The sequence below is a fragment of the Pezoporus flaviventris genome, unplaced genomic scaffold, assembly GCF_033815535.1.
Source record: "Pezoporus flaviventris isolate CSIRO_AGI_PZ_B2104156 unplaced genomic scaffold, CSIRO_AGI_Pfla_v1 ptg000056l, whole genome shotgun sequence".
Classification (NCBI taxonomy): domain Eukaryota; kingdom Metazoa; phylum Chordata; class Aves; order Psittaciformes; family Psittacidae; genus Pezoporus; species Pezoporus flaviventris.
The window spans coordinates 166,181-188,449 of record NW_026892604.1 but is presented as its reverse complement, the minus strand read 5'-3'; the positions used below and the strand labels follow the sequence as shown (position 1 = coordinate 188,449).

The following is a 22,269-nucleotide window of genomic DNA, read 5'->3' as shown; positions in this document are numbered from 1 at the left end:
GGCTGTGCTGCTAGAAAAGCGACTCTGTTCTTTTTATCTGCTTCTGTAAACTAAATATTTAATTCTTGTAGGGCAGTATTACAGTTGCCAGAGGTGTAGCTACTTAGGTCAGCTGTCTTTGTAATGCTAAGGGCTGAAGGGCTGTAAGAGGTGCCTTTGCTTAAACCAGTTGCAGGAAGCGAGAGCCTATAGAAACCAGGGATGCCTCCTGAAATGTGTGACAAGGCTTCCTGGGACTGAGCACCAGTGCCAGGATCCTCTGGGAGAGCAGCGGAGAGAGAAGACCCTGAGGAAGCAGCAGACAGTTGCAGAAAGTGGTAGCGTGGCCCAGACTTAAATCCCTGAGCAAGAGCTCAATCTCTTCTGAGGGTAACAAAATGCCCCTTGCGGGTGCCAGTAAAGGCGAGGGACTTTGGAAGGTGTTTCTACAGCTGCTTGCAAGCTCTCCTATAAATTCTGTTGACAAGTGTCGCTTGCTCCTTGCTCTTTGCTGGTGCTGTAAAGAAAGGCTTACAGGGCTGTAGTGGAAACAAGAATGTGATGTTTGAAGATAAATGGTTTGCTGTCACTTCTGTTTCAGGAGGGAGATATCTTGCCAAATTCTTCACTTGAAATCAGCGTGATCTTTAAGCCCAAAGAAGCCGGAGTCTACCAAGAGACAGTCTACTGTGACATCTCAGGTACAGCTCCTTCCTCCTGCTCCTGTTGCCACAGAGGAGATACAAACACTCTTCCAGCCCACTCGGATCTCATGTAGTTCTGGAGGGCTCAAGAGAGCAGTGCTGGCACATGCCGCTGTCCCTGTGGTTCCTGGTGGTCTCCTGTCCGAGAGCAGGGCTCTGGCTTCCTGATGCCAGAAGAGACAAAGCAGTGAAGGAATAAGCTTTCCTGCCATGGGTTTGGCAGCATTTGCAACACAGCTTTAGTGAAGGAGCACCAGGCCCCTGTAGACCATTTACGTCCAAGATGAGTCTTTGTTGCGTGGCTCTCTCCTCCTCCTCGTGCTGCTCGCTTTGTGTGCAGAGTAGAATGGGATGGCAGTGAGACCTCATCCAAAGTTTGAGCCAGGATTCAGGCACCTTAGGCTGCTTCAGTGGCTGAGAGCAGCTTTCAGCCTGAAGATCTTGTGCTCTGTCATCTGTAGCAAATTTAAGGGAAAGGACCCACCTTGGAGTTTGGCTGTAAGCGTCGAGGTCTCGCTTGCCTTTGCACCGAGGGATGTGTACGTTAGCAGTACGGGTATGGCTTATGTGATCTGCTCAATGAGGAGGCTGGTTTTCCACGACTGGAGAGAGACCCTTCATCGGGGACTGGAGAGATAAGACAAGGGGGGTGGTGGGTTCGAGCTAAAACAGGGGAGATTTAGTTTTGATATACAGAAGGAATTCTTTCCTGTGAGAGTGGTGAGGCGCTGGAACAGGCTGGCCAAGGAAGTTGCTCCATCCGTGGCAATGTTCAAGTTCAGGCTGGTCGGGACTTGGAGCAACCTGGTCTAGTGGAAGGTGTCCCTGTCCATGGCAAGGAATTGGAAGTGGATGATCTTGAGGTCCTTTCTAACGCAAAGCAGTCTGTGTTTCTCTGAGACACCAGCCCAGGCCGTTGGTTAGAAAGGAGAACCCAGCCCCAAGCCGTATCTCCTGAGGGATGAGATGGGTCCCCTATCTTCTCCTGGAGGACGTAGAGCTGGTTCCATGCAGCCCAGGGACCGGCAGCAGCACTGAGACAAGCTGGGAACTGCCGGGTAGCAGAGGGAATTGCACTCACAGAGATTTCCCTCCACAGGCTGTGAGAGCAGGCTGCCCCTGTGCATCAGCGGGGAAGGCGTCGGGCCCCAGGTGGAACTCAGCTGTGAGCAGCTGAGCATCGGGGAGGTGTCTGTGGGCTCAAGCCACAGCTACAGGGTGAGCAGGACGGGTCGCAGGGCATGGGGTGGATGCGGATGGCTCCTGGGCAGCAGTGAGCCTCATGGAGCTGTGGGATGGGTCTGAATGAACTTGGTGGTGCTGAGCAGGTCCTTGGCACTGCAGGGCAAGTGGACTGCTCTGTGTCAGGGGAATAAGCCCAGAGTGGCTCTATTTGTGTGAAGTTATCCCTGCTTTGCATGAACCCCCCCCCCGAGGCAGAACTTGGCCTCTTGTATTTGGCAGCAGTGCTCAGCATCTTCTGCCTTTTACAGACGTTAATTGCAAAATTAGGAAAGAAGTGAGCCTTCTGTAAGCAAGGAGGATTCCTCATGTATTTCCGTGTTGCTTTCTTGCTGCTGCTGCAGGTGATCCTGCTCAACAGAGGAGTTCTTGAGGCTCCCTTCGGCGTGGTCTATGCGGAGAGAGCTCTGGGCTCCTGCTTCACCTTTGCCCCCCGGGAGGGCGTGCTTTTGCCTTTCGAGCATCAGGTCATCTGGATCTCCTTCAATGCTACTGTCCTGGGGCAGTTCACAGAAGAATTCCAGTTCAGGGTGAAGGGATCCCCTGAGCCTCTGACGCTGACTGTGAGGTGAGGCGGGTTCTAAGAGCTTGGTGGTCACCTTTGTAGCTCTCTCTGGGTAATCATGTCCCACCTCCCTCATTTGCTGACGGAGCAGAGAAAGAAAAGGCCTGTCTGAGGTCTTGATCTTGGCTGTCATCCTGGCATCCCCACACTAAGAGCCCATGCTAACCTCGACTCCAGTTTGACCCTGACTCCTTGCAACAGCGGCAGCAGCAAATGCAGTGTAATTGTCAGCAAGAGGGAGCCATGGAATAGTTTGGGTTGAAGGCACCATTTGCTGTGGTCCTTGATTTTGAACTGAGAGGCAGAGCTGGCATTGGTTGGCATGAGCCATGAAATATATGAATGGGTGTTGTGCAGCTTCACGTGGTGATTCAGGTGGATGTTGGTGAGTTCTGGAATTTGGAGCCTCAAAGTCTGATGAATTTAAGGGCAGGTGAGGTGGTGTGGTGGGTTCAGGTTTCATTATCCCTGCAACTACTTGAAAGGATGATGGAGCCAGGAGGTGGCTGGTCTCTTCTCCCAGGTAAGAAGGGAAAGGACAAGAGGAAACGGCCTCAATCTGCGCAGGGCAGTTTTAGACTGGATGTTAGGAAGAGTTTCTCCCCGAAAGGGTGGTCAGGCATTGGAAGAGGCTGCCCCGGGCAGTGGTGGAGTCACCATCCCTGGAAGTGTTCCCAAACCGTGTAGATGAGGCCCTTAGTGACATGGTGACACCACCCTTTAGTGGTGGCCTTGGCAGTGCTGGGGTGACAGTTGGACTTGATGATCCTAAAAATCTTTTGCACCGTAGATGATTTGACGCTTCTGTGTTGGGTGGTTTAAGACGTGTTGCTCTTGGATGTGTCAGCTGGTGCCCTGGTGATAAGCTGATGCTTTCGTCCCAGCTTCAACTGTCCACTGTGTTGAATTGTTGCTGCTGTTGTCAAGGGATGTTTGGGGCTCCCCTGGCTTCATGTCTCAAAGTCCTGCCCCCGTAACGATTGCGTGGATCAAGATCTTCTTAGAAAGGTGCTCGTGTACTCCATGGGAAGAGCAGTTCCAGCTAAGAAATGCCAAAGCAGGAAACCTGTGGCTGGCAAGGGTAGTTACCTTGACCCTCTTTGAGTGGGGACACCCCTGCGTCCAACACGTTCCAGATGGGGAAAGTGAGGCACGCAGCCGTCACTCGTTTGGTGTCCTTCCTCAGGCCATCACCAACTTGGGGGCATACCCTGCACGACACTGTGCCCCAAGCCCCACCAGCAGCTATGGGCTGCTGACCACTTTGCTTTGGCTGCCTCCTGTCCACCTGGATGCTGTGCTGAGCATGAGGGTGAGGGGTTGATTTGAAAGGCGCTGAGGTTCTCAGGCCGGCTTTTACCCACCGCAACGGCAAGGAAAGCTGAAGGCTTTGCAGTTCTCTTTAACCAAGGCAATGTCTCGTCTGCCTTTGTCCTCACAGCGGCTGTGTCATCGGGCCGGCATTTCATTTCAATGTGTCGTCCCTCAGCTTCGGTGAAGTCTCCTTTGGTGAGTGTGCCCTGGGCTTGGGCTGCAGGGTGGGAGGTCTGAGCCTTACCCAAATGGAGCACTTGGCCAGGACAGCATTGTCACTTGTGTTCCTCCGTAGCCACCTTCAGCGTGTCAAAAGCAGGACTGCCAGCTGCTAGGCAGTATTTTGCCGTGGTGAGCTCAAACATTACCAGATAGAACGGCACGGAGCCAATTGAATGGTTCAAATAGAACCTAAGGAGTAGAAAGTCAGTGTTCTCTGGTGTCCCTCACAGTCAGTCCAGCCCCAGTCTCCCAGTCCCTGGCAACAGAATGACTGTGAAAGTCTTTCTCCCGGGAGCTGAAGGCCCGTTGTAGGTGCCCTGGGTGAATTTTGCTGTTGTGAGGCAAGGGCACCATTTCCCCACCTGACCGTTAGCGTGAGAAATCAATTAGTGCTGCGAGGCCAACTCGTTGTCAGCTCCCGGGTAACATGGCCAAGCAGTAGCTCTGCATGGGGCAGCCATGTCTTCAGACGTGGGCTCCTCCTTCCCCACCAAAAGGCCAGCTCTGCTGGCAGAGCTGGTGGCTGTGCACGCAGAGCATGTCCGCTGAGATGCAGATTCTGGTTCTCCATCTCAGTCTCACAAAGGACTTGTCTCTGAGATGGTCTAAAGTTTAAATGTGAACTCAACCCCCCAGATGAGCTGTGGTTGTGTCAGTGGCTTCCATTATGGAAAGCAAGTAGCAAAGCTGAAGCCATGTCAGCCTTTGTGGGGTAATGAAAGCCAGCGTGCAGCGTGGCTGTGTGACCCCACTCCTTTGGGAGGGTGAGACACAGGTCCTGCTTGTTCTTGAGCAAGCATCAGGTTTGCCTCCAGTGAAGTGGGCTGTGAGCTGTCACGGGCTCAGTCTTGGTTGTCCCAAACCAGGAGATGCATCGGGGTTCCTGTCTGGAGAAGGTGCTTTAGAGTGCTCTGCATCATGCTGTGGCTCCCAAGTTCATCCTTCCTTTCCTTTCCTTTCCTGGGTCATCCCTTTGATGCCAACATACTGCTTTTATCTCTTGAAAACTGTGGGAGTGTTTGTGGAGTTCACAGGGACTTTTCCGGATTGACTTTTCAGAGTAAATGTTCTGGATGCACCGTCATGGTTGAGAAGGAGTTGGTGCTGGTTTGGGGGAGGTGAGAGCTCCTCACAGTTAGAGAGAGACACTTGCGGTGTTCAGCGTCACACAGAGTGGGCATTTCTGTGTGACAAGCGTAGAAGGGAACTTAATTGAGGACGACTTCCCCACAGAGCTTCTCAATCGGCTGTAATTGCCGTTGAAAGGAGGCAAACTCCAAGCGCAGTTTCATCACAGCAGGATGTCCACCCCAGGAATCAGGGGGTAATAAACTGCTGTTGTGTTCTTTTCCCAGGCTTTCCTCGCACCCTGTGCTGCCGCCTCACTAACACTTCCCCGGTGCCCTTCAACTTCAACCTTCGCATTCCTGGGGACGGCTCAGGAGCACCCAGCGTGACCAGTTTTGCTCAGGTGTCAGACAGCACTGGTCCGTCGTGGAGAAAGCCAGCGCGAGGTGCCAAGAAGCCAGCTGAATTTACTATCAGGCCCTTGACAGGGACCGTCTGCTCCAAGGGACACTTGGATATCCAGGTACGGGAAGAGTCCAGCCCTGCGTGCTTCAGAGGTGGAGCTGGAGCTTCAGTGATGTTGAGGGGGCTTTAGCACTGCTGGCTCTGAGCATCATGCGAGTAAGAGATGTGCGCTAGTGTTGGGCTCTACATCTGCCCTGGCAACCGCAAAGCGTATTCAGTAATTCAGATATTGTCCAAAGACTTCTGTTACTGCCAGAGACTGTGCTCTACACGTGAACCAGCAGAAGAGTTAAAGGCAAACATCAGAGAACCCTAGGCTGTTTTGGGTCGGAAGGGACCTTACAGCTCATCCAGTTGCAACCCCCTGCCATGGGCAGGGACACCTTCCACCAGATGAGGTTGCTCCAAGCCACGTCCAAGCTAGACTTGAACAGCGCCAGGGATGGGGCAGCCGCAGCTTCTCTCGGCAACCTGTGCCAGGGCCTCAGCACCCTCACAGGGAAGAACTTCTTCCTGATACCTCATTTTCCTAATATCTACTAAATCCTCCCTTTCCTTGCCGTGGAACGAGATCTGGAGGGCTCTGCGTATGGACGATGGGTTTGGGGAGTGATGAAGTATTTGATGCTCTTGTCTCCCAGGTCACCCTGTGCTCCAACACCGTGAAGAGATACAAGCTGGCCCTGGTGGTCGATGTGGATGGTGTTGGCAGAGAGGTGTTATCACTGCCCATCAGAGCCAGGTACCAGCGCTTCCTTGCAGCCCGTCTTCTTTCGCTGTGCATCTGCCACGAGCAAGTGGTGGTGCCTTGCACAGAGCTGGCTGGCTCCAGCTCCAAACGAGGAGCATTGCTCAATGAGCTAGCTGTGCCCAGCTAGACAGGAGAAGAGCAGCGCATGGAAAGCAGTCCATGATGAGCAGCACTTGTGCTCAGCCACAGGCACGGCCCAGAGCCTTTTCCTACAGGAAACTGTGATTCTATTCCCTATTGGCCTGCTCTGGGGGCTTGAGGTGTAATGTTTCCAAAGGGCCGCCTCTCCTCCTTCCTGCAAGCGTTGGACTTGTGCTGGGTTGTGACCAGAATGCAACGCTGGTTTGGGCTACAGCGAGCAGCTGCTGCAAGGTGTTGTCTGTCTCAGTTAAGGAGGGGGCGTGCAGATGGGTGAGGGGCTTAGGGCAGGAGTGGTGAGGGAAAAGTAAAGGTGAGATCTTCTGAAAGACAAAGTAGTCCTTGGTGTGGAAGGTGAGCTCAGGTTTTTGTGCTTCCCTCTGGCTCTGTTGAGCATTGATGTTCTCAGAGTTAAGCTAAAAGTTGTTCTTGCTTCAGGCAGATTCAGGCCTGTTGTGCTGCGGTGGGCGTCAGTTCAATGGCAAGAGGGATGCAGCTCAGCGGTGCTGTTCCCTCTCCCAGGCAGAGTTGCGCAGTCAGTGCCTGGGCTGCAGTTGAGTAGAACAAGTGCAAATGGGAGCAGCTGGTGTGTGGACCCGTGGGGAAAGGACCAAGGCAGCCACAGGGCGTGGGAGAGGGTTACGGCTGACGGCACAGGGCGCTGCTCCTCAGTGGGAAAGCTCCCTCAGAGCTCACACCTTGCTGGGGCCACTGAGAGGGTCCTTGCAAGCCTCCTGGGGCAAAGGAGGGGCAAAGCTGACCTGGGACAGGGCAACGTGCTCTGCCTGGGCACTGAGCAGCTTTTGTGATGCTGAGACTCGGGGTCTGCCCCTCTTTTGCAAGAGGTTGTTGGGTGAAAAGAAATTAAAGGCTGTTTGTCACTGTAGGGGTATCAGATGTCTACTTGACGGTGACAAATGTGTCTGCTCCATTTGGTGCTCATTGAGAAGTAAACAAGCAAGCAACACTGTCTCAGAACCTAATTCCCTTTTGCTCATCTCTCTGCCTAGATGTGGCATTCCCCTGCTGCGAGTGCTCCACCCAGCTGTGACATTTGGACGATGCTCTCTCAAAGTCCCTTATCAGCAGATGCTGACCCTTGTGAACGACAGCAACCTGCCAGGCTGCTACTGGGCTCTTCCTCAGGTTTGCCATCGCATCCGCCTCTTGGCTCCAATGTCACCTAGGGGTTTGTTGTTAGGGAAACAACAGGCTTGGTTAAGATGTTGCTGGTTTGTATTCAAGCCTAAAGGTTTGCTGGGAACAGGAAGCTACCTGAATATCAGCTTGAGGAAGCAGCTTAAACTCTCCAGGAAGCAGATTATATTCTAGTCTTCAGGATGCTTTCAATGCAGGAGAGCTTGCAGGGTTGTGAAAAGCTGCTGCAAGGAGGCTGTCGGCACGGGACGGGGGTTGTGGAGGCAGCAGCTTTGAACCCCCTCAGGATGCTGAACCCATACATGTCTTGCATCTTGAGTTGTGCCTTTCTGCTTCCTCCTAGGGATTTTTAGGCCCGTGTGCGAGTTGCCGTTGTGGTAGATGTTGAAGAGTTGAAAGTTTCCTCAAAGGTCGCTCTGAAGTCGTGCTTGATTCTGTCCCTTACAGGAGAACAAGGATGCTGCTGCTGTGTGGTACTCCAGCCCTGAGCCCCGTGGGATTATCCAGCCTCACAGCTCGGTGGAGATCCCGTTCACACTGGAAGTCCAGGTGACAGGAGAGCAGGACACCGTTGCTCATGTTGCGGTGTTTGGGAGTAAAGAATCCCCACTGGTGAGTGCTGGGGCAGACCTGCAGCTTTGTGCCTCTCATCTTGGTGGCGTGTAAAGCGTGTAGGGGATCTTCCAGAGAAAATGATCTACGGCTGTTGTCTACAAGGAAAGAAGGGATTCGTGGCATAAGCAACACTAATGCCTGGAGGAGAGGGAGGCTGGTATCCCCTTAGGTGGTGTGTCTGACACTTGCGTGTGTCTGTGTGGAAGTGTCTGACACAGCATTTAATTACGGGGATGTGAGACAGGATAACGAGCTTAACCTGAAACCCCGAGCTTTGCTGAAAGTCAGGTCCGTCATGTGTGAGCAACAGCCATCCATCAGATGTCCTTGCCAAAAGCCCCACCAAGGACACCAGAGTCTCCACAGGGCTTGCATCTGGAGCACAGTCTTTCTTTGTCCACCAAGCTTGGAAGCGGATGAGGCAAAGCCTTCGTGGGCTGAAGCCTGCTAAAAGATGTAGTTCGCAACAGCAGCAATGACAACAAAATGTAGACAAGGGGGTGGTGTCTGTAGTCTCCTGGCTTCATCTGGCTGAAACTGAGAATGAATCTAGTTAATGAAACTTTAAAATGGTACTAACTTTTGAAGCAGCTGTATTAAAAAGTCTTGTCAAACCTTGGGGCATGAAAGAGGATGTCAGAGGGTTGCTGGGAACCTGATGCTTTCTGCAACGACAAATAAGGCTGACATTTTGAAAGTACTTGCAGGCATTCAGACTTTTCTGAAAGTGAACAGAAATGCTGCTCCTAAATCCCCTGGGTGCCACCAAGTATCTCCACTCCACCCTGTTGTGGATATGCGTGTAAAGAGTGAAGAGGAAGGCCAGGCAGTGCTGGAGGTCTGAAGTTTGACCACAGCTGCTCTTAGGAGCAACTTCTCTTTATATAGAAGGAATATTTCCCTTGAAGAGGAAGGTTTCTCCCCACTAGAATAACCAGTTGTTTAACTGTGAGCTGCTTTTTAAGTACTGGTTTCTTGCACAGCTTTTGCCCTTGGGCTAACAGTTTTTAGTTTCAAAGTTCGCCCTAACTTAATCTTTTGGACGTGGAGGTGAACGTGTCAATCTTTTGCCCAAAGGGTGAGCATTTCAGTCGGAGGATCGTGGCTGTCCCTAAAGACACGACACATGGGACTGAGTGACCCTGTGCCCGGTCAGTCCATCCTCAAGGCGCTGCGCTCGTGCTGGGCTGCTGCTCGCAGCCAGCAAATGCCGGTCAAAACCTGGCTGGCTGTTGCCTGCGCAAATGGGAGTTTCTGGGTGTCATTTTCTCTGGCTCTGCCTTATGGCTTGAGTGCAGCTTCAGGAGTTCCCTGGTAGCTGACTGCTGCAGAGCTTTCAGGGCCAGCAGAACCACCGCTGTCCTGTTACGCATCCTGTGCATCATCTGATGCAAACCTGAGCTCAGGGGAGTGGCTGGTTTTTATTCCAGAACGCAAGATATTGCAGCGTCTCAGAGTGGTTTGTGTTGGAAGGGACCTCAAAGCTCCTCCAGTTCAAACTCCCTGCCACAGGCAGGGACACCTTCCACTAAACCTGGTAGCTCCAAGCCACATCCAGACTGGCTTTGAACAGTACCAGGGATGGGGCAGCCTGTGCCAGCCATAGCTCCTCTGGGCAATCTGTGCCGGAGCCTCACCACCCCTCACAGGGAAGAACTTCTTCCCGGGATCCCATCTTGATCACACACAACCCCACCCCCCCCGTCAATTTAGAGCCATTCTTCCTTGTTCTGTCCCCACAGGCCCTTATCCAAAGCCCCTCTCCAGGTTTCTTGTTGGCCCCTTTAGGCACTGGAAGCTGCTTTAAGGTCTCCCTAGAGCCTTGCTTTCTTGAGGCTCTACAAGCCTGGTTAAGGCTTGGGGTGTTTGGAGCTGGGGAGATCCAGCCAGACTGAATGAATTCTCATTGGTTTTAGTGACGTGAGAAGGGGGCTTATCAAAAGGATCCCCATTCCTCCTCCACTAGTTTGTGCCCCTTCTGCAGGAAGAAACTTTTGGGTCTCAGGCTGTCACCAGAAAAAATACTGCTGGAATGATGCAATTAATAATGAATGTCTCAATGCAAGAAAGAACTAATCCCAGGAATGCACACAAGCAGAAATGAGAGGCAGCTAGCTTGCATGATCTCTACTGTGCAGAGGAGCTTTGCTTCCAGGCTGTGCTGGTTTTGACAGGAGAAGCTTTCGGAAGGTTGAAGAAGTTGCTGTGCAGTGTGGCCGTGCAGCCGCAGCAGTCAGGGAGGGTGGTTTATGGCGTGATGGAGCAGTAGAAGGAGCAGGCGTAGGCACAGGGTAGAGGAAGGAGAGCTGACAGCGTGGAGGAGGTGTGAAAAGCATGCATGGGAGATGGGGGTTCTGTATCCCCTCATGATGGGATCTTGTGGCTTTCCGATCCGCAGGGATCACTCCAGGTGCCACCTTTGCTCCAGCCTTCCTGTTTCAGCCTCCCAACCCTGAGAGCTTCAAAGAGTCAGAATTCCCCCAGCCTACGAGCACCCTTAGAGCTGTCCAGTCATTGTAGACTTTCCCTGTTGTTTTGTTCTTTTTCCTGCCTGCCTCCTGGAGCAGAAAATCCATTTACTGAGCACTGGCGAAGGACCAGTTGTCCACGTGCACCCAAGTGAGATAAATTTTGGCTGCATCCAAGTTCTACAAGATGCTTCCCGAAGCCTCCACCTCTGCAATCAGTCTGTCATCCCTGCATCCTTCTCGGCAAAGATGGTAAGTGTCGCTGGGGCTGTTTTCCAGTGCAAGTGACTGGCCCATAGCAGCCTGTGACTGAATTCTTTATTTCTGTGCAACATTTCCACATCCCTGAGACGTGTCTTGAGAGAGAAAGCAAGATGTTCCATCCCAGTGGAGCAAGAGAAGCCTGGCTCTGGGGGCAGTTGTAGCTGGGGCACCCGTCAGTAAAGCAGAGTTTGCAGAGATGTTTGAGCAGAAAGGAGCTCATTTCTGCAAGTTCTCCCTTTATTCTGTGGAAGGCGTTTAGCTGTGGGAGTCTTTGTTTTTGGAACTGAGAGGTCTGTCCTCAAGGTGCTTACGGTGAAGTGGGTTTCACACCTCCCTGGGGGTGAAACCAGCTGGGTTGTTGGCCAGAAGTAGACTCGTAAGGTCTGTGTACCTGCAGAGCCTGTGGGCTCTGTAGCGTTGTAGAGCGTGTGGCTGCAGAAGAAGGCTGTTTAATTCCTGGAAGCCGCGTGGTGGAACAGGCTGCGGAGCAGAAGAAGGTTGTGGGATCCTCTGATGGGCTGATGCGGGCGGGAAGGGCTAGTGTGCTGGGGCTGGGGGGTGCTTCCCAGCGGAGGGGAGTCTGTGAGGGGCTTCAGAGGAGGTTTGTTCTGGTGCAGGCTGGGTTGTTGAAGCTGTGGAGCTGCTTCACCCAGGCCTGTCGCTGGGGACTTGGTTGTGTCCGCGCATGGAGCAGGCAGCAGTGTGTGAGAGCAGAGGCTCAGCCCCCTGGGCAAGGGGGAGGGGGCTGAATTTCCCTCCTGCTGCTTTTGCAGCTGTTTGGGGGTTCAAGAGACCCTCAAAGTGGGAGATTCCCAGGCAGGTTTCTTTGTCCGCACCATAAAAATCTGCTTTCCATCTCTGCAAAGAGCAAGCACCCCAGTGCCCTCAGCAGCTGCCTCCTTGAGTGCCCTTTCTGACTTGCTGGTAACCAAAGCACTTGTTACTCTGCTCGTCAGGGGAAAGCAAACATGTCCTGTTGTGCTGTGCCTGTTGGCAGCTGAATTACAGAGGCTTAGAAGTCTTCAAGACGGCTGTGCTTCTAGAAGCAAGCTGAGAGCTTTTCCCAGAGGAAAAGCAGGGGCAGTTTGGTTATGAAACGTTGTGCGTGGCAACAGCTGGCCAAGCCGTAGCCGTGTCCTGGAGAACCGCGATGGTCAGAGTGGTGTCCCTGACCTCCCCAGCCTGGCAGGGAGGGCAGATGCGATCCTGGAGGGGTGAGCTGTGGACAGGGAACACAAACGGAGACAAGCTCTGCCCCTTGATTCTGTGAAACATCCCCTTGCTGGTGCTCGGGGCAGAGGCTAAACCGCAGTGGTCCCCACGCTTGTGCTGAGGAGATGCTGATGCTGAGGAGCCAGGAGGAGGCCGGTTGGTGGTGGGAGCAGGTAGCCAGCCTCAGGCTCTGATCTCCTCCTCGTGCAGGGCTCGGGGTGCTTTTGGGCTGTTTCCTGGCGCTGGCTGTTTGTGTGGATAAGGAGCAGCTTTGAAATGAAGAACAGAGGGTCCCCCGCCACCAGGAATGCTGAACCACCCAGGACAAGGCTCTGCACCCAGCCGGTGCAGGACGGGGTTTATTTCCCCTTCATGAGCAGCCCTACGAGGCCAGTGGGTCAGCCTGACAAAGTGGGAATGCTGTTGTTAGAGCTATGGCTCTTGCTAGAGCCACGGCTTGATCAAGCGCAGCTGCATTTGTAATGCGGTGTTCTGCTTCCTCTGTCACTTGTGCAAGGCCAGAGTGACCAGATCACTTCAGTGAATCAGCTGTAAGTAGCTTCAAGAGAACTGACTGGTGTCTCCTCAGTCGTCCCTTAGGGCAGCTCTCCATCCCTTCCTCCCTCTCTCCTTCCCTCCCTCCCTCTATCCATCAGCTGCGCACTGGTGTCCATTGTAAGCAGACTGTGGAAGCTTTTGTTCACGATGGACGTCTGTGCTGGGATAAGATTCTGACTGTTGTGGTGAAGTTCTGAAGTGATGGATCCCAACCCTTACTGGTTCCTCAGGAACTCTGATGTCCAATAGTATAAGAAACTCCTACAGGGTCAGAAATAGCCACTGCCTTTGTGCATCGAATGCATGCAGCTGTGGCATCGTTTTCCGGCACACTCAAGGATAAGCAAGTAGCAGAGATGTTATCAGAGGTTGGGTATTTGTCTGGAAAGTGGGGGGATTTTGTAGCGTGGTTCCAAGAGATTTCTTGTCTGTGGGACACAGGCTGGATTGGGGGCAGGCAAGCTGACCTAGAAAGCCAAGAGAAAGTGTCTCGGCAGAGCCTTGTGGCCCTGGCAGGTCTCCTGTTCAGCACTGCGCTGTGCTGCCCCTTGGAGCCAGAGCAGATGCTGACTGAAAGAATGAGGGCAGGCTGCAAATCCTCCTCCCCTGACACGGGCTGTTGGCCTGGCTGGGACAGCAGGGCTGTGCCGGGTCACCCCAGGGAGTTGAAGGTCTGGCTCCGTCGAGACGCCCATCCTCACTCCTCAGGAATAGTTTCTGGGGTACAATTTTCTGGCGGGCTTGTTGCCAAGCTTTGATAAATGAGCTTTGTGAGGGAGCAGACTCGCAGATTCACCTTTGGAGCAGTGCTCTCAGGGCTCCTTTCCAAGCGAGCTGCCCTGTGTCAGCATGAACCCGAGAAGTCGTACGTGAATGTCAGTGGAATCTTCCCAGCCACTGGCTTGGTGTGACCGTGTTGTCTGGGCAGCCCTTGGCTGGTGGCAGCCAGGTCCGTGGTTTGCATCCTAAATGAGTGTTTGGTTGTCTTGCAGGCTGGCGAAAACGCGTGGTGGAGTATTGGACCCAGTCAAGGAGTGATCCCTGCCAAGGCCGAGGTGTCTGTGGTTGTCACTGCGAATTTGGATGACACGGAGCAATTCAAGGACGAGGTGGTGCTGTTCATTGAGAACAGTCATGCCTGCGTCATCCCCGTCCAGGCTGTTGGCGTTGGCACCACGATTGTCGTTGACAAACCCTTTGGCCCGGAGCTCAAGCTGGGCCCCTGCTTCAGGTAGGGAATCTCTCGGCTCCCACTTCCCCATGGGCTCAGCAAGGAGGAGTTCTGCTGCAGTCCCTCAAGCTTCTTCAGTGCTCAAGGTCCTGGCTCTGCTTCCCTGAAGCCACAGGGGTTCCTTTAGAAACATTTGATGGCCATCTGAAAGTCGTTAGGTACTCTGAAAAGCCACCCAGCTGCAGACCAGTTGCTAAATTGTTGCTGCTAAATTATATCTTTAGTCCTAATCCATTTATTTCCTCACTTTATGGAAGAAAGATTTGGAGGAAAAGAGCAGGTCCTGGAAGCCTCCAGCTGGGAAATGCTGCCTTGCAAGTGTAACCAGGTTTCTCTTTGCAGTGATATTGCTTGCTTTCCCATTCGCTCTGGAGTATCATCTCAGAGCAGCAGCAAGCCTGGGCAGTAGCTTGTTAGCAGCTCCTCGACTGAATGAATGGTGCTGGTTTATTTCTACCTCTGCCGGGGAGCCCTGGAGGAGCAGCAGAATTTCTTTGCCCTGTGTCACTCCCCAGTTGGCTCCTCTACCGCACTCCGTGCCCGGTTGCTCTTTATTAGGCGTGGTGGCTCTTTCCTGGTTTCTCCTGCCTGCTTTGCGAGGCACGGGCAAGCGAGGGTGGGTGCAGGACCAGCCCTGGAAGGGGAAGGAAGTGTGGAAGTCTGCTGAGGTGGAGTGGGATGAACAAAGAGTCTGACTTGAAATCGCTGAGCTGGCAGGAGAGGATTCACTGGTCCCAACGTGTGTGTCTGAAAGCAGGCATGTTCTTAAAGACGGGAGGAAAAAAGTGCTGTTTGCCTTGTGTTGGAGACCTCCTCAGGCAAGAAGAACTGTCTTCTTGGGGTGCCTCTTCCTTTCTCTGGCTGCAGAGGGGGTCCGTGGTGCTCCGATACCTGAATTCTTGGGGCAGAAAGAGCAGGTTAATCCTACCTTAAGCACTTGGGACAGATTTGGAGAGGTAAAATAGGCAGCCACGAGCCGTCCACGTAAGCAGGGCCATTGCAGGGAGGTTGGTGCTTGTCCGGAGTTTGCTGCGCTCAGTGTGGTTGCACAGGGTGGCTGCACAAGGGAGGGGACAGCGTCCATGTGATTCACGTCTTCTGCCGCCCTTCATGCCTTTGCCTGCGGGCTGAGTTTGGAGCTGTTGCCATTGCTGTCGGCTGCCCCCAGAGGGTGGTACGCTGGGGGCAATGAGGGTTGGATGCTCCCTAAGAGACGCCTCAGAGGCATGAACAACAGGTGCCAAGGGGAAGGTGGAACGGCAGCGAGGCTGTTCCTGCCCCCACTTGCATCTGGGGCAGGCTGTGTACGAAGCTCTTCCTTGCTGGCTGCAAGCAGAGCAGCTGGTGGATGGTGACAAACCTAGGGGCAGCCAAGGTCTGCCTTTTGGTGAAGCTTTACGCTCGGTCAGCCTTCTTGGAGGTGGTTTTGTTGCCGAGTGTGCAATCAGGTCGTGCCCTCAGGGTGCTGACGCTGGGTGACCCCTGGCAAATAGCAGCTCCCCTGCCATTTTGTGTTTCTGCTTCTCCTCTAGCCTGGATCCCTGCTGTTACCGCTTCAAGATGACAAACAAAGGACAACGCACCCATCTGCTCTATTGGACCACAGAAGGTGGCACCACACTTGAGCAGCGCAAGCATCTCCCTCCCGTCAGGAACACCAAGGGCAAGGTTTCCTCCTGCGGCCCCGTGTTTAAGCTTCAGCCGCTGAGGACGGAGCTGATGCCTGGCCAGACAGCGGAGATGGTGCTGGAAGGCTCCTGCAGCACCCCCCAGGTGAGTTCCGTCCGCATCAGGGCATTTCTGCAGCCCCTTGACATTTGCTCCTAGAGTTTGAGAGGTGTTTTAAAGGATTGCCTCAGTGGTAGCTTGAGGAAGACTTGATTTCTCAGCTGGTTGACTCCGACGGGACTGTCCCTGTGCAGTCCTGAGCCCGTAAGGCTTTGCTGAAGGGGGAAGAAGGTACCGGAAAGGGAATGAAGTGGTCAGGCCACTGGTGAGGGTGTCCTACCTGGAAAGCCAAATGGGCATCTGTGAGCTCAGCCGTGGCTACCTGGCTCCTGCAGTCCAAGCCAAGACCCTGGGACTGGGTTTTCCACCTTCCCTGGGTCTTGAGAACTTCACACTCTTGAGGTTGGTTAGAAGCCCAAGACCCTGCGTTGCACGTGCAGCACAGGTGATTCTGAAGTGTGTAGGCTCTGAGGAGGAGTTGGGTTGTGGTGGTGTGTCAGAGGGAAGGGAGAGGAATAAAGGGAGGAATGTGGGGAAGTGAAACCATGAGGAATGAGGAAAAGTCTTGGATGTAAGGGCATCCAGCTTAAGGAAAGGGTTTTCATGCCAAGTGGAAGACGTCTGTTTCCTGGGGAGGTTTGGTTTAAAGCCAGCTCTCGGAGGACACAGTACATCCTAGGAAGGCAGGCTGGCTGTTTGGGGTTTTCCCACGGATCCTTTCCACTAAACTTCCAAGGGAGGATTTGCTGGCATTGATCCTTCTATCACCTGTTTCCCTTCATACCGTCTGGTTTGGTTTTTTGAATGAGTTCCTAGAGCTCTCAGTAAGCATTTTGCTTGTCAGTGGGACAAATCAAACCAATAATCATTTGTGGCAGGGATTCTTGTGACAGCTGTAGGCAGCACAAGACTCCCGAGGGCCTTTTGTGGCGGTTGGGTTGTAACATCAGGGACATGTGAGTGCAGAAGGAAGAGGATGCAGCATCTAAAGAAGAGAGAGCTCCTGAGGAGACCAGTGGCTGTAACTTCCTGCAGTAATGGGGTCTGTGGGTGGGTGGCTCACAGCTGCAGTATGTTTTCTGGACACCCTGATAACACCCCCTGGGTGCCGTGTGACTCGCATGCAGGTGGTGAAGGAGAAGCTGCTGTGTCACGCCATCGTGGGCAAGGAGGGAGTGAAGAATCTGATCATGCAGGTGGACGTCACGTGCGAGTTCATTGCTCCCGCCCTGCAAATATCCAGCAGAGAAATCCCTTTCCGGGTGGAGAAGGTGAGTCTCTGGATTGCATGCTGGCACTGACTGGTGTGGCTGGGGTGTGCCTGTGTCCAAAGGAGGAAGCTCAACAGCTTCTCCAAGTCCACAGAGCTTTGGCTGTTGATTTAAGCCAGGCCAAGCTTTTGTCATGAATGGCGAGCTCGTTCTTTCACCCCTCTGGGGCTGGGGACAGTCTCCACGGCTCTATTCTGCCCTTCTTGATGTGGAGAGGGAATTGAGCTGCTGAGCCAAGGGCACGGGCCGAGGTGTGGGAGCCGTGAGAGCAGCGTGGGCTTTGGAAGAGCCACCTCGTGTGCTGGGGCTGCAGGTGGAGAGCAGATCCCTGCTCACTCTCCCTGAGCTGGTGGTGAAAGGAGTGAGGATGCTGCTAGAGATGAGGCTGTTCTCTAACTTCACCCAGGTAAAACTGAGATTGCAGCTGCTCTGCCGAGGGGGAGCATGGCCCCTTCTCGAGAGACACCAGTGTCTGTACTCAGGGTTTTGAGGATCTTCCAAGGCGTGGTGATGTCTGAGCAGCGATCGTGTAGGGAAGCTGAGAAAACCTGCCATTCCTGTCAACTCCTCAAGCTGATGAGGAAAAACTGGCGTCTCTTGTGCCTCTTTGCCTTCCCTGCTGTCGCTGTGGATGCTGCCTCTTTGCCTTTCCCAAGCCTCACCTTCTTCAAAGGACCCACGGGTGCCCTTCAGCTGCAGTGACGAGAGCACCAGTGCAAAGTGTGTGCCCTTTAGTGTCTGGATCCCGACTCCTGCATCATCTTTCCCCCTCGTGCCAGGTGTCTGAAAAAGAGCAGATAGCTCTTGATTTAGTTTCTGTGGTTTCAGGTCCCTCCTCCGGTTCCCAGGCTTCCGGAGAAGCCCAGATCCTGCGAGCAGGCAGTTCACATCTAATCAGAAGCTTTTCAGCTCCCCCTGCTGTCTGCCTGGGGTCTGCTTGATGCCACATGCTCCCATGTATTGAGTGCTACGACACTGCAGGAGTTGGATGTCAATACATCCAGAATTAGTTTCCCAACCACTGTCTAGGTTAGCTAAACCCTGCCGGAAGCCCGGAGCAATGCACGGACAGGAGGAAAAGGCTTCGGCTGGGCTTAGCTTTGAGACTGCAACATCTTGTCACTGGAGCAGGGGCAGCAGGTTGCGGCCAGACTGTTGAGGTTTGGAGCTGTCTGCGTGTGCCCGTAATTGTTCAAAGCTGACCTCGGGCTGCTGCAGGCTCTCCGCTGCAGGCCTTGTCTCCTGTGAGCAGCGTCACTGCTTTACGGGCCTGGCAGAGCTGATAAGGTGGTAAGAAAGTACTGTATGTGAGTGGAAATGGCCTTGTGCCTGTGTGTCCTCTCTGCCCAGGAGAGGACACGCAAGTGGAGCCAGACTGGGTTCACTTTCTGGTTTGGATCTTGCTGAAGCAGCTGCCTCCTCTGGGGGCCTGCTCCTTCATCTGTAGGCGAGCCTGTTTGCCTGTCCCCTGGGGGATGCTGTGGGTTCTAAACATGAAAGCGTCTGATACAGTTGGAGGACAAACTTTCCAGAGGGGTAGAAACCAATCAAAAGAGTAAATAGAGATGGATGCGCTTTTGGGGTTGGGGAGGAAGTCCATGGCCGCTTCAAGGTCCTTTTTTCTTGTTTCCTGTTTCTGTAGCACCCCAGTGATGTCCTGACTCTTCAGTACAAGCCTCTCTCTTTAAAGAACATCTGCTGCCTGCCCCTCACTGTGGTCCTTGCCTTAGAGCAGCCCTTCTCCATCTGCGGTGCGGACCAGCAGCCTCTCCCTGCAGATGCTCAGGTGAGCAGCCCTGGACCTTCTTGCTGCTGAGCTTTGAAGAGGGATGAACGTGGTGGTGTGTCTCTGTTGGGAGGTCTTCCAGCAGGGAAGTGTGTTCTGTAGAGTCTGCAGTAAACTGGGCCGAGCTAAATCAGATGTAAAATGAGCTGCTGAAGGAAACAGAATGCCATCTGAATCGGGAGGAGACCTCCTGGCTTGAAGAGAGGAGGAGGAGGGAGCAGGTCTGGGCAAGCTGTAGGAAAGGTGCCTCCTGGAAAGCATGCCAGCTCTCTAGCAGCCATCCTCAGATAACGTGGGGAGCAGCTTGCTGTCTTTGAGGGCAGCCCTGCTTTTGGGAAGGCTGAGGTAGGCTTCTCCAGCTGCTGTCTGGCTCCTGCCCTGGTGTTTGCGGAAGGTGCTGGGCATGGGCTCTGTGAGGCACGTGTTGTCATAGGTCCAGCCACCGTTTCTGTGCCTGCCAGTGATCAGCGCCTGCATGGGTGAGGCTGCAAAGCCACTGTGCTTGTGCTGCAGGATGAAGGAGTTCCTCCAGAGTCAGGGCGGAGGCCTGGATGCCAGAGTGCTGCTTTGGTTGTGTTTAGCACGTGGCTTCTGGGGATCCAGAATTGAGGAGACCAGTGTGGATTTCCTCTTGTATTGGTGCAGAGCACAGAAGCGTGAGCCTCAGCTAGCTTCAGACAGAAGTGTGGTGCTTGGTCAGACGCTGTGAAGAAAACGGAGGATGAAGCGAGAAGCTCATGTTGGGGTCACACGTGGAACATTTTCTCTTCATCTCCTTGCAGCCCACGAAGCTGAGGAGAGGGGAGGAACTTCAACTCTGCATCGCATTTAACCCTGCTTACGAGGAGGACTTGCTTATCCGGGCAGCAGAGAAGGCTCTGAAGATCAGGTTCCTGGAGCATCCTCATGAAGAGCAGGTCACTGTTCGGGGAGAAGTCTACTTCCCGAATCTCCAGCTCCAGACCACGGCCCTGGACTTTGGCTGCATCTTGAATGACACCAAGGATGTGCGTTACATGGAGATGAGCAACTGCAGCCCGCTGGTTGTCCAGTACCACTGGTCATTCCTGAAGGACAGCCAGGTGAACCCAGTGAGGTATGTGCACCTTTCCCTCTCCTGGAAGCTCTTCTTCCTGATGTCCTGTTTGTGGTTTGCAAAGGCCGAGGCCGTTTGTCTGATCTGCCAAATTGTTTTCAACCTTGCCTTGAGGAAATCCCACCTCTCAGCTGTGCTCAGCCAAGGTGCTCAGGGAATAGGTGATCTGCGCCAGTTTGATGCTGGGAAGGCTGATGTAGAAAGCTGCTTTCTCAGAGCTTCTGGGCCTGAGGCAAACAGCCCCTCGAAGCGAGTGTTCATCTGTTGAACTGCACGTCACATTCACAGAAGAGCTATTTAGAGTTTTAGAGAGGAATGGCAGGTTCTGCTGTGGCTTTAGGTCCAGCTGTAGATGCTGGAGGGAGCCCTTGTATGGACATCCCTGGGGAGGAGGACCATCCAGTGGTGGTCTGTGGTTTCCAAGCCCAAGAGCAATCTTGTAGTGGTGCTGAAGCCCATCTAGAAGCACATTCCTAGTGGTCCTCCTGCTGTGGCTTCTCTGCATGGTACAAAAGTCTGGTGTAGGCAGTTTGAAGGACAGTAGCAAACGGTTTTCTGTAATGCCCTAGGAAAGCCAGCAAAGTTCACCGTGGCGCACTGCAGTGCTGCTATTCCAAACAAGAGAGCTGATCAAGAAGCAGTTGTGTGAAGGGAATTGGGATCTGACTCGCAGGAGGTGACCTCGTGGGAACTGGCGATGAGCTGTGGCTACTAGGAGGGCTTGGGGGAGATGAGCAGGGCACTGGGGTGGCCCATTCTCAGCTGAGTCTTCCCAAGTAACACCAAGTCTTTAGTGGGGCCCTGCTTGATGCACGACACCTTCAAGAGCAGACCCTAAAATGCAGAGGCAAGTCTGAAAAAGCAGCTGGAGGGAGGTGAGCAGGGCTGTCAGCTCTGCTGGGAGCCCCCTGCCCTCTCCCGTAACTTAGATCAGTGGTGGGTGCTGAGTGGTTGCGTTGTTGGCAGCAGAGGGTGCTGAGCACCTCGGCAGGACACGGCCTCTGTCCTGCCCCTGCCGAGGGGTGTCCACCTCTCCAGAGGGTTTGCACAGCCCCTTGGCTGCTCCTTAGTGCTGTGGACGTGACGAGAGCTCCTCTGCTGCTCTGCATGGTCCTTAAGCAGTGTTGTGACCCCTCTGGGGCGCTCAGCAGACACCGTGGGATGCTCTGTGCCAGAGCTGGAAACGAAGGTGGTCTCCAAGGTGCTCATTAGGAGCCTGCAGACGGGCAGCGTGTCAGATGTTATTTCTGGTCCACACTAAGCACTGTTGGTATTCTAAATTATCAGCTCTAACTCAGTCTGACATGGAGGGAATCAAACATCAGGTCTCATGAAGGTGAGATCAAAGATTGGGACTTTCCCTACCTCGAACCTTGCTGGAGCTGGTCATCAGAGACTCCCAGGATCAGTCACGCACATTTATTTTGGTCCGGAGAGAAAAATGCTGTTTCTCTGCCTCAACAAGACTTTGTGTGCTTACATTTTTATCCTTCTAATTGTCCAACCCCTTCTTTCCTCCCTACTCTTTGGTCATTGCTGCTACCTGGGGCAGAGTGATCACCTGAGCAAGACAATCCGACGGTTGCTGTGTGGTTGGACATAGGCAGCGTACACCAACCTGTGCCCCTTCTCTGACTTCTGAGCCATGAATCTCTCATGGTTACTCTTGTTCTAGACCCACGTGGTTAGAGACACCCTAACCCTCACCCCTTGGACCTCTGAGAGCTCAAAGCTGAGCTAAGCCTTTGCACCAAGCTGTTTCCTCCCGTGCCAGAATGGATCTTCAGAATCACGCAGCAGGAGAGAGCAGATGTGGAGTCAAGCAGTGGCCAGCTGCCTGCACCACTGCTCTAGCAGTGTCAACGCGAAGCGTCGACCTGCTCCATCCCGGTTTTGGAGCTCATTACTGAGCTCACACCACTGATGCCCACCCAGGGGCCCCATCCTGCCGAGGAGCTGCTGTGCAGACTTCCCTCCCTCCCTCCCTCCCTCCACTGCAAGGTCCCTGAGCAAAGTTCTGTTCTTTTTGCAGGTTCCTGGAGACAGAGCCCCTCGCCTTGGGTGTGGAGGAGGTAAGTGGCAGTGTGTCTCACTTCCACGTTTCCTGTGTAGCAAGCAGTTACGTACTGCCACTGTCACTGCGGTCCTGGGTGCTGCTCCCAGAGTGGCCTCATGTCCTAACAAGCTGTCCTGGGTTCAGCAGTAGCAGTCATTTTTCTCCTTCTTGGTAGCTGGTGCAGTGCGGTGTTTTGGCTTTTGGCCTGGGAACAGAGCTGATAGCGATGTTTTGGTTTGGCCAAGGACTTTGTGAGCCTCGTGCTCTGCCAGGGAGGAGGGGAGGCCGGGGGAAGGCAGAGACAGGACACCTGACCCAAACTGACCAAAGAGGTATTCCATACCACAGCACGTCATGCCCAGGATGTAAGTGGGAGTT

The 22,269-nt window shown here is 53.7% G+C and overlaps 1 protein-coding gene across 1 annotated transcript in view; it reads left to right on the top strand.

Moving 5' to 3' along the window:
- The window catches only part of LOC133277461 (hydrocephalus-inducing protein-like), a 52,006-nt gene that overhangs the window by 12,705 nt on the left and 17,032 nt on the right, over positions 1-22,269 (top strand). The window contains exons 10-24 of the mRNA XM_061469302.1: positions 581-680; positions 1,783-1,901; positions 2,270-2,493; positions 3,932-3,999; positions 5,382-5,617; positions 6,201-6,301; positions 7,459-7,594; positions 8,054-8,218; positions 10,789-10,941; positions 13,716-13,954; positions 15,487-15,727; positions 16,810-16,953; positions 18,596-18,739; positions 19,522-19,835; positions 21,868-21,907. Coding sequence (XP_061325286.1) covers positions 581-680; positions 1,783-1,901; positions 2,270-2,493; positions 3,932-3,999; positions 5,382-5,617; positions 6,201-6,301; positions 7,459-7,594; positions 8,054-8,218; positions 10,789-10,941; positions 13,716-13,954; positions 15,487-15,727; positions 16,810-16,953; positions 18,596-18,739; positions 19,522-19,835; positions 21,868-21,907 — 2,424 coding nt within the window. The remainder of the gene's footprint in view (positions 1-580; positions 681-1,782; positions 1,902-2,269; positions 2,494-3,931; positions 4,000-5,381; positions 5,618-6,200; positions 6,302-7,458; positions 7,595-8,053; positions 8,219-10,788; positions 10,942-13,715; positions 13,955-15,486; positions 15,728-16,809; positions 16,954-18,595; positions 18,740-19,521; positions 19,836-21,867; positions 21,908-22,269) is intronic.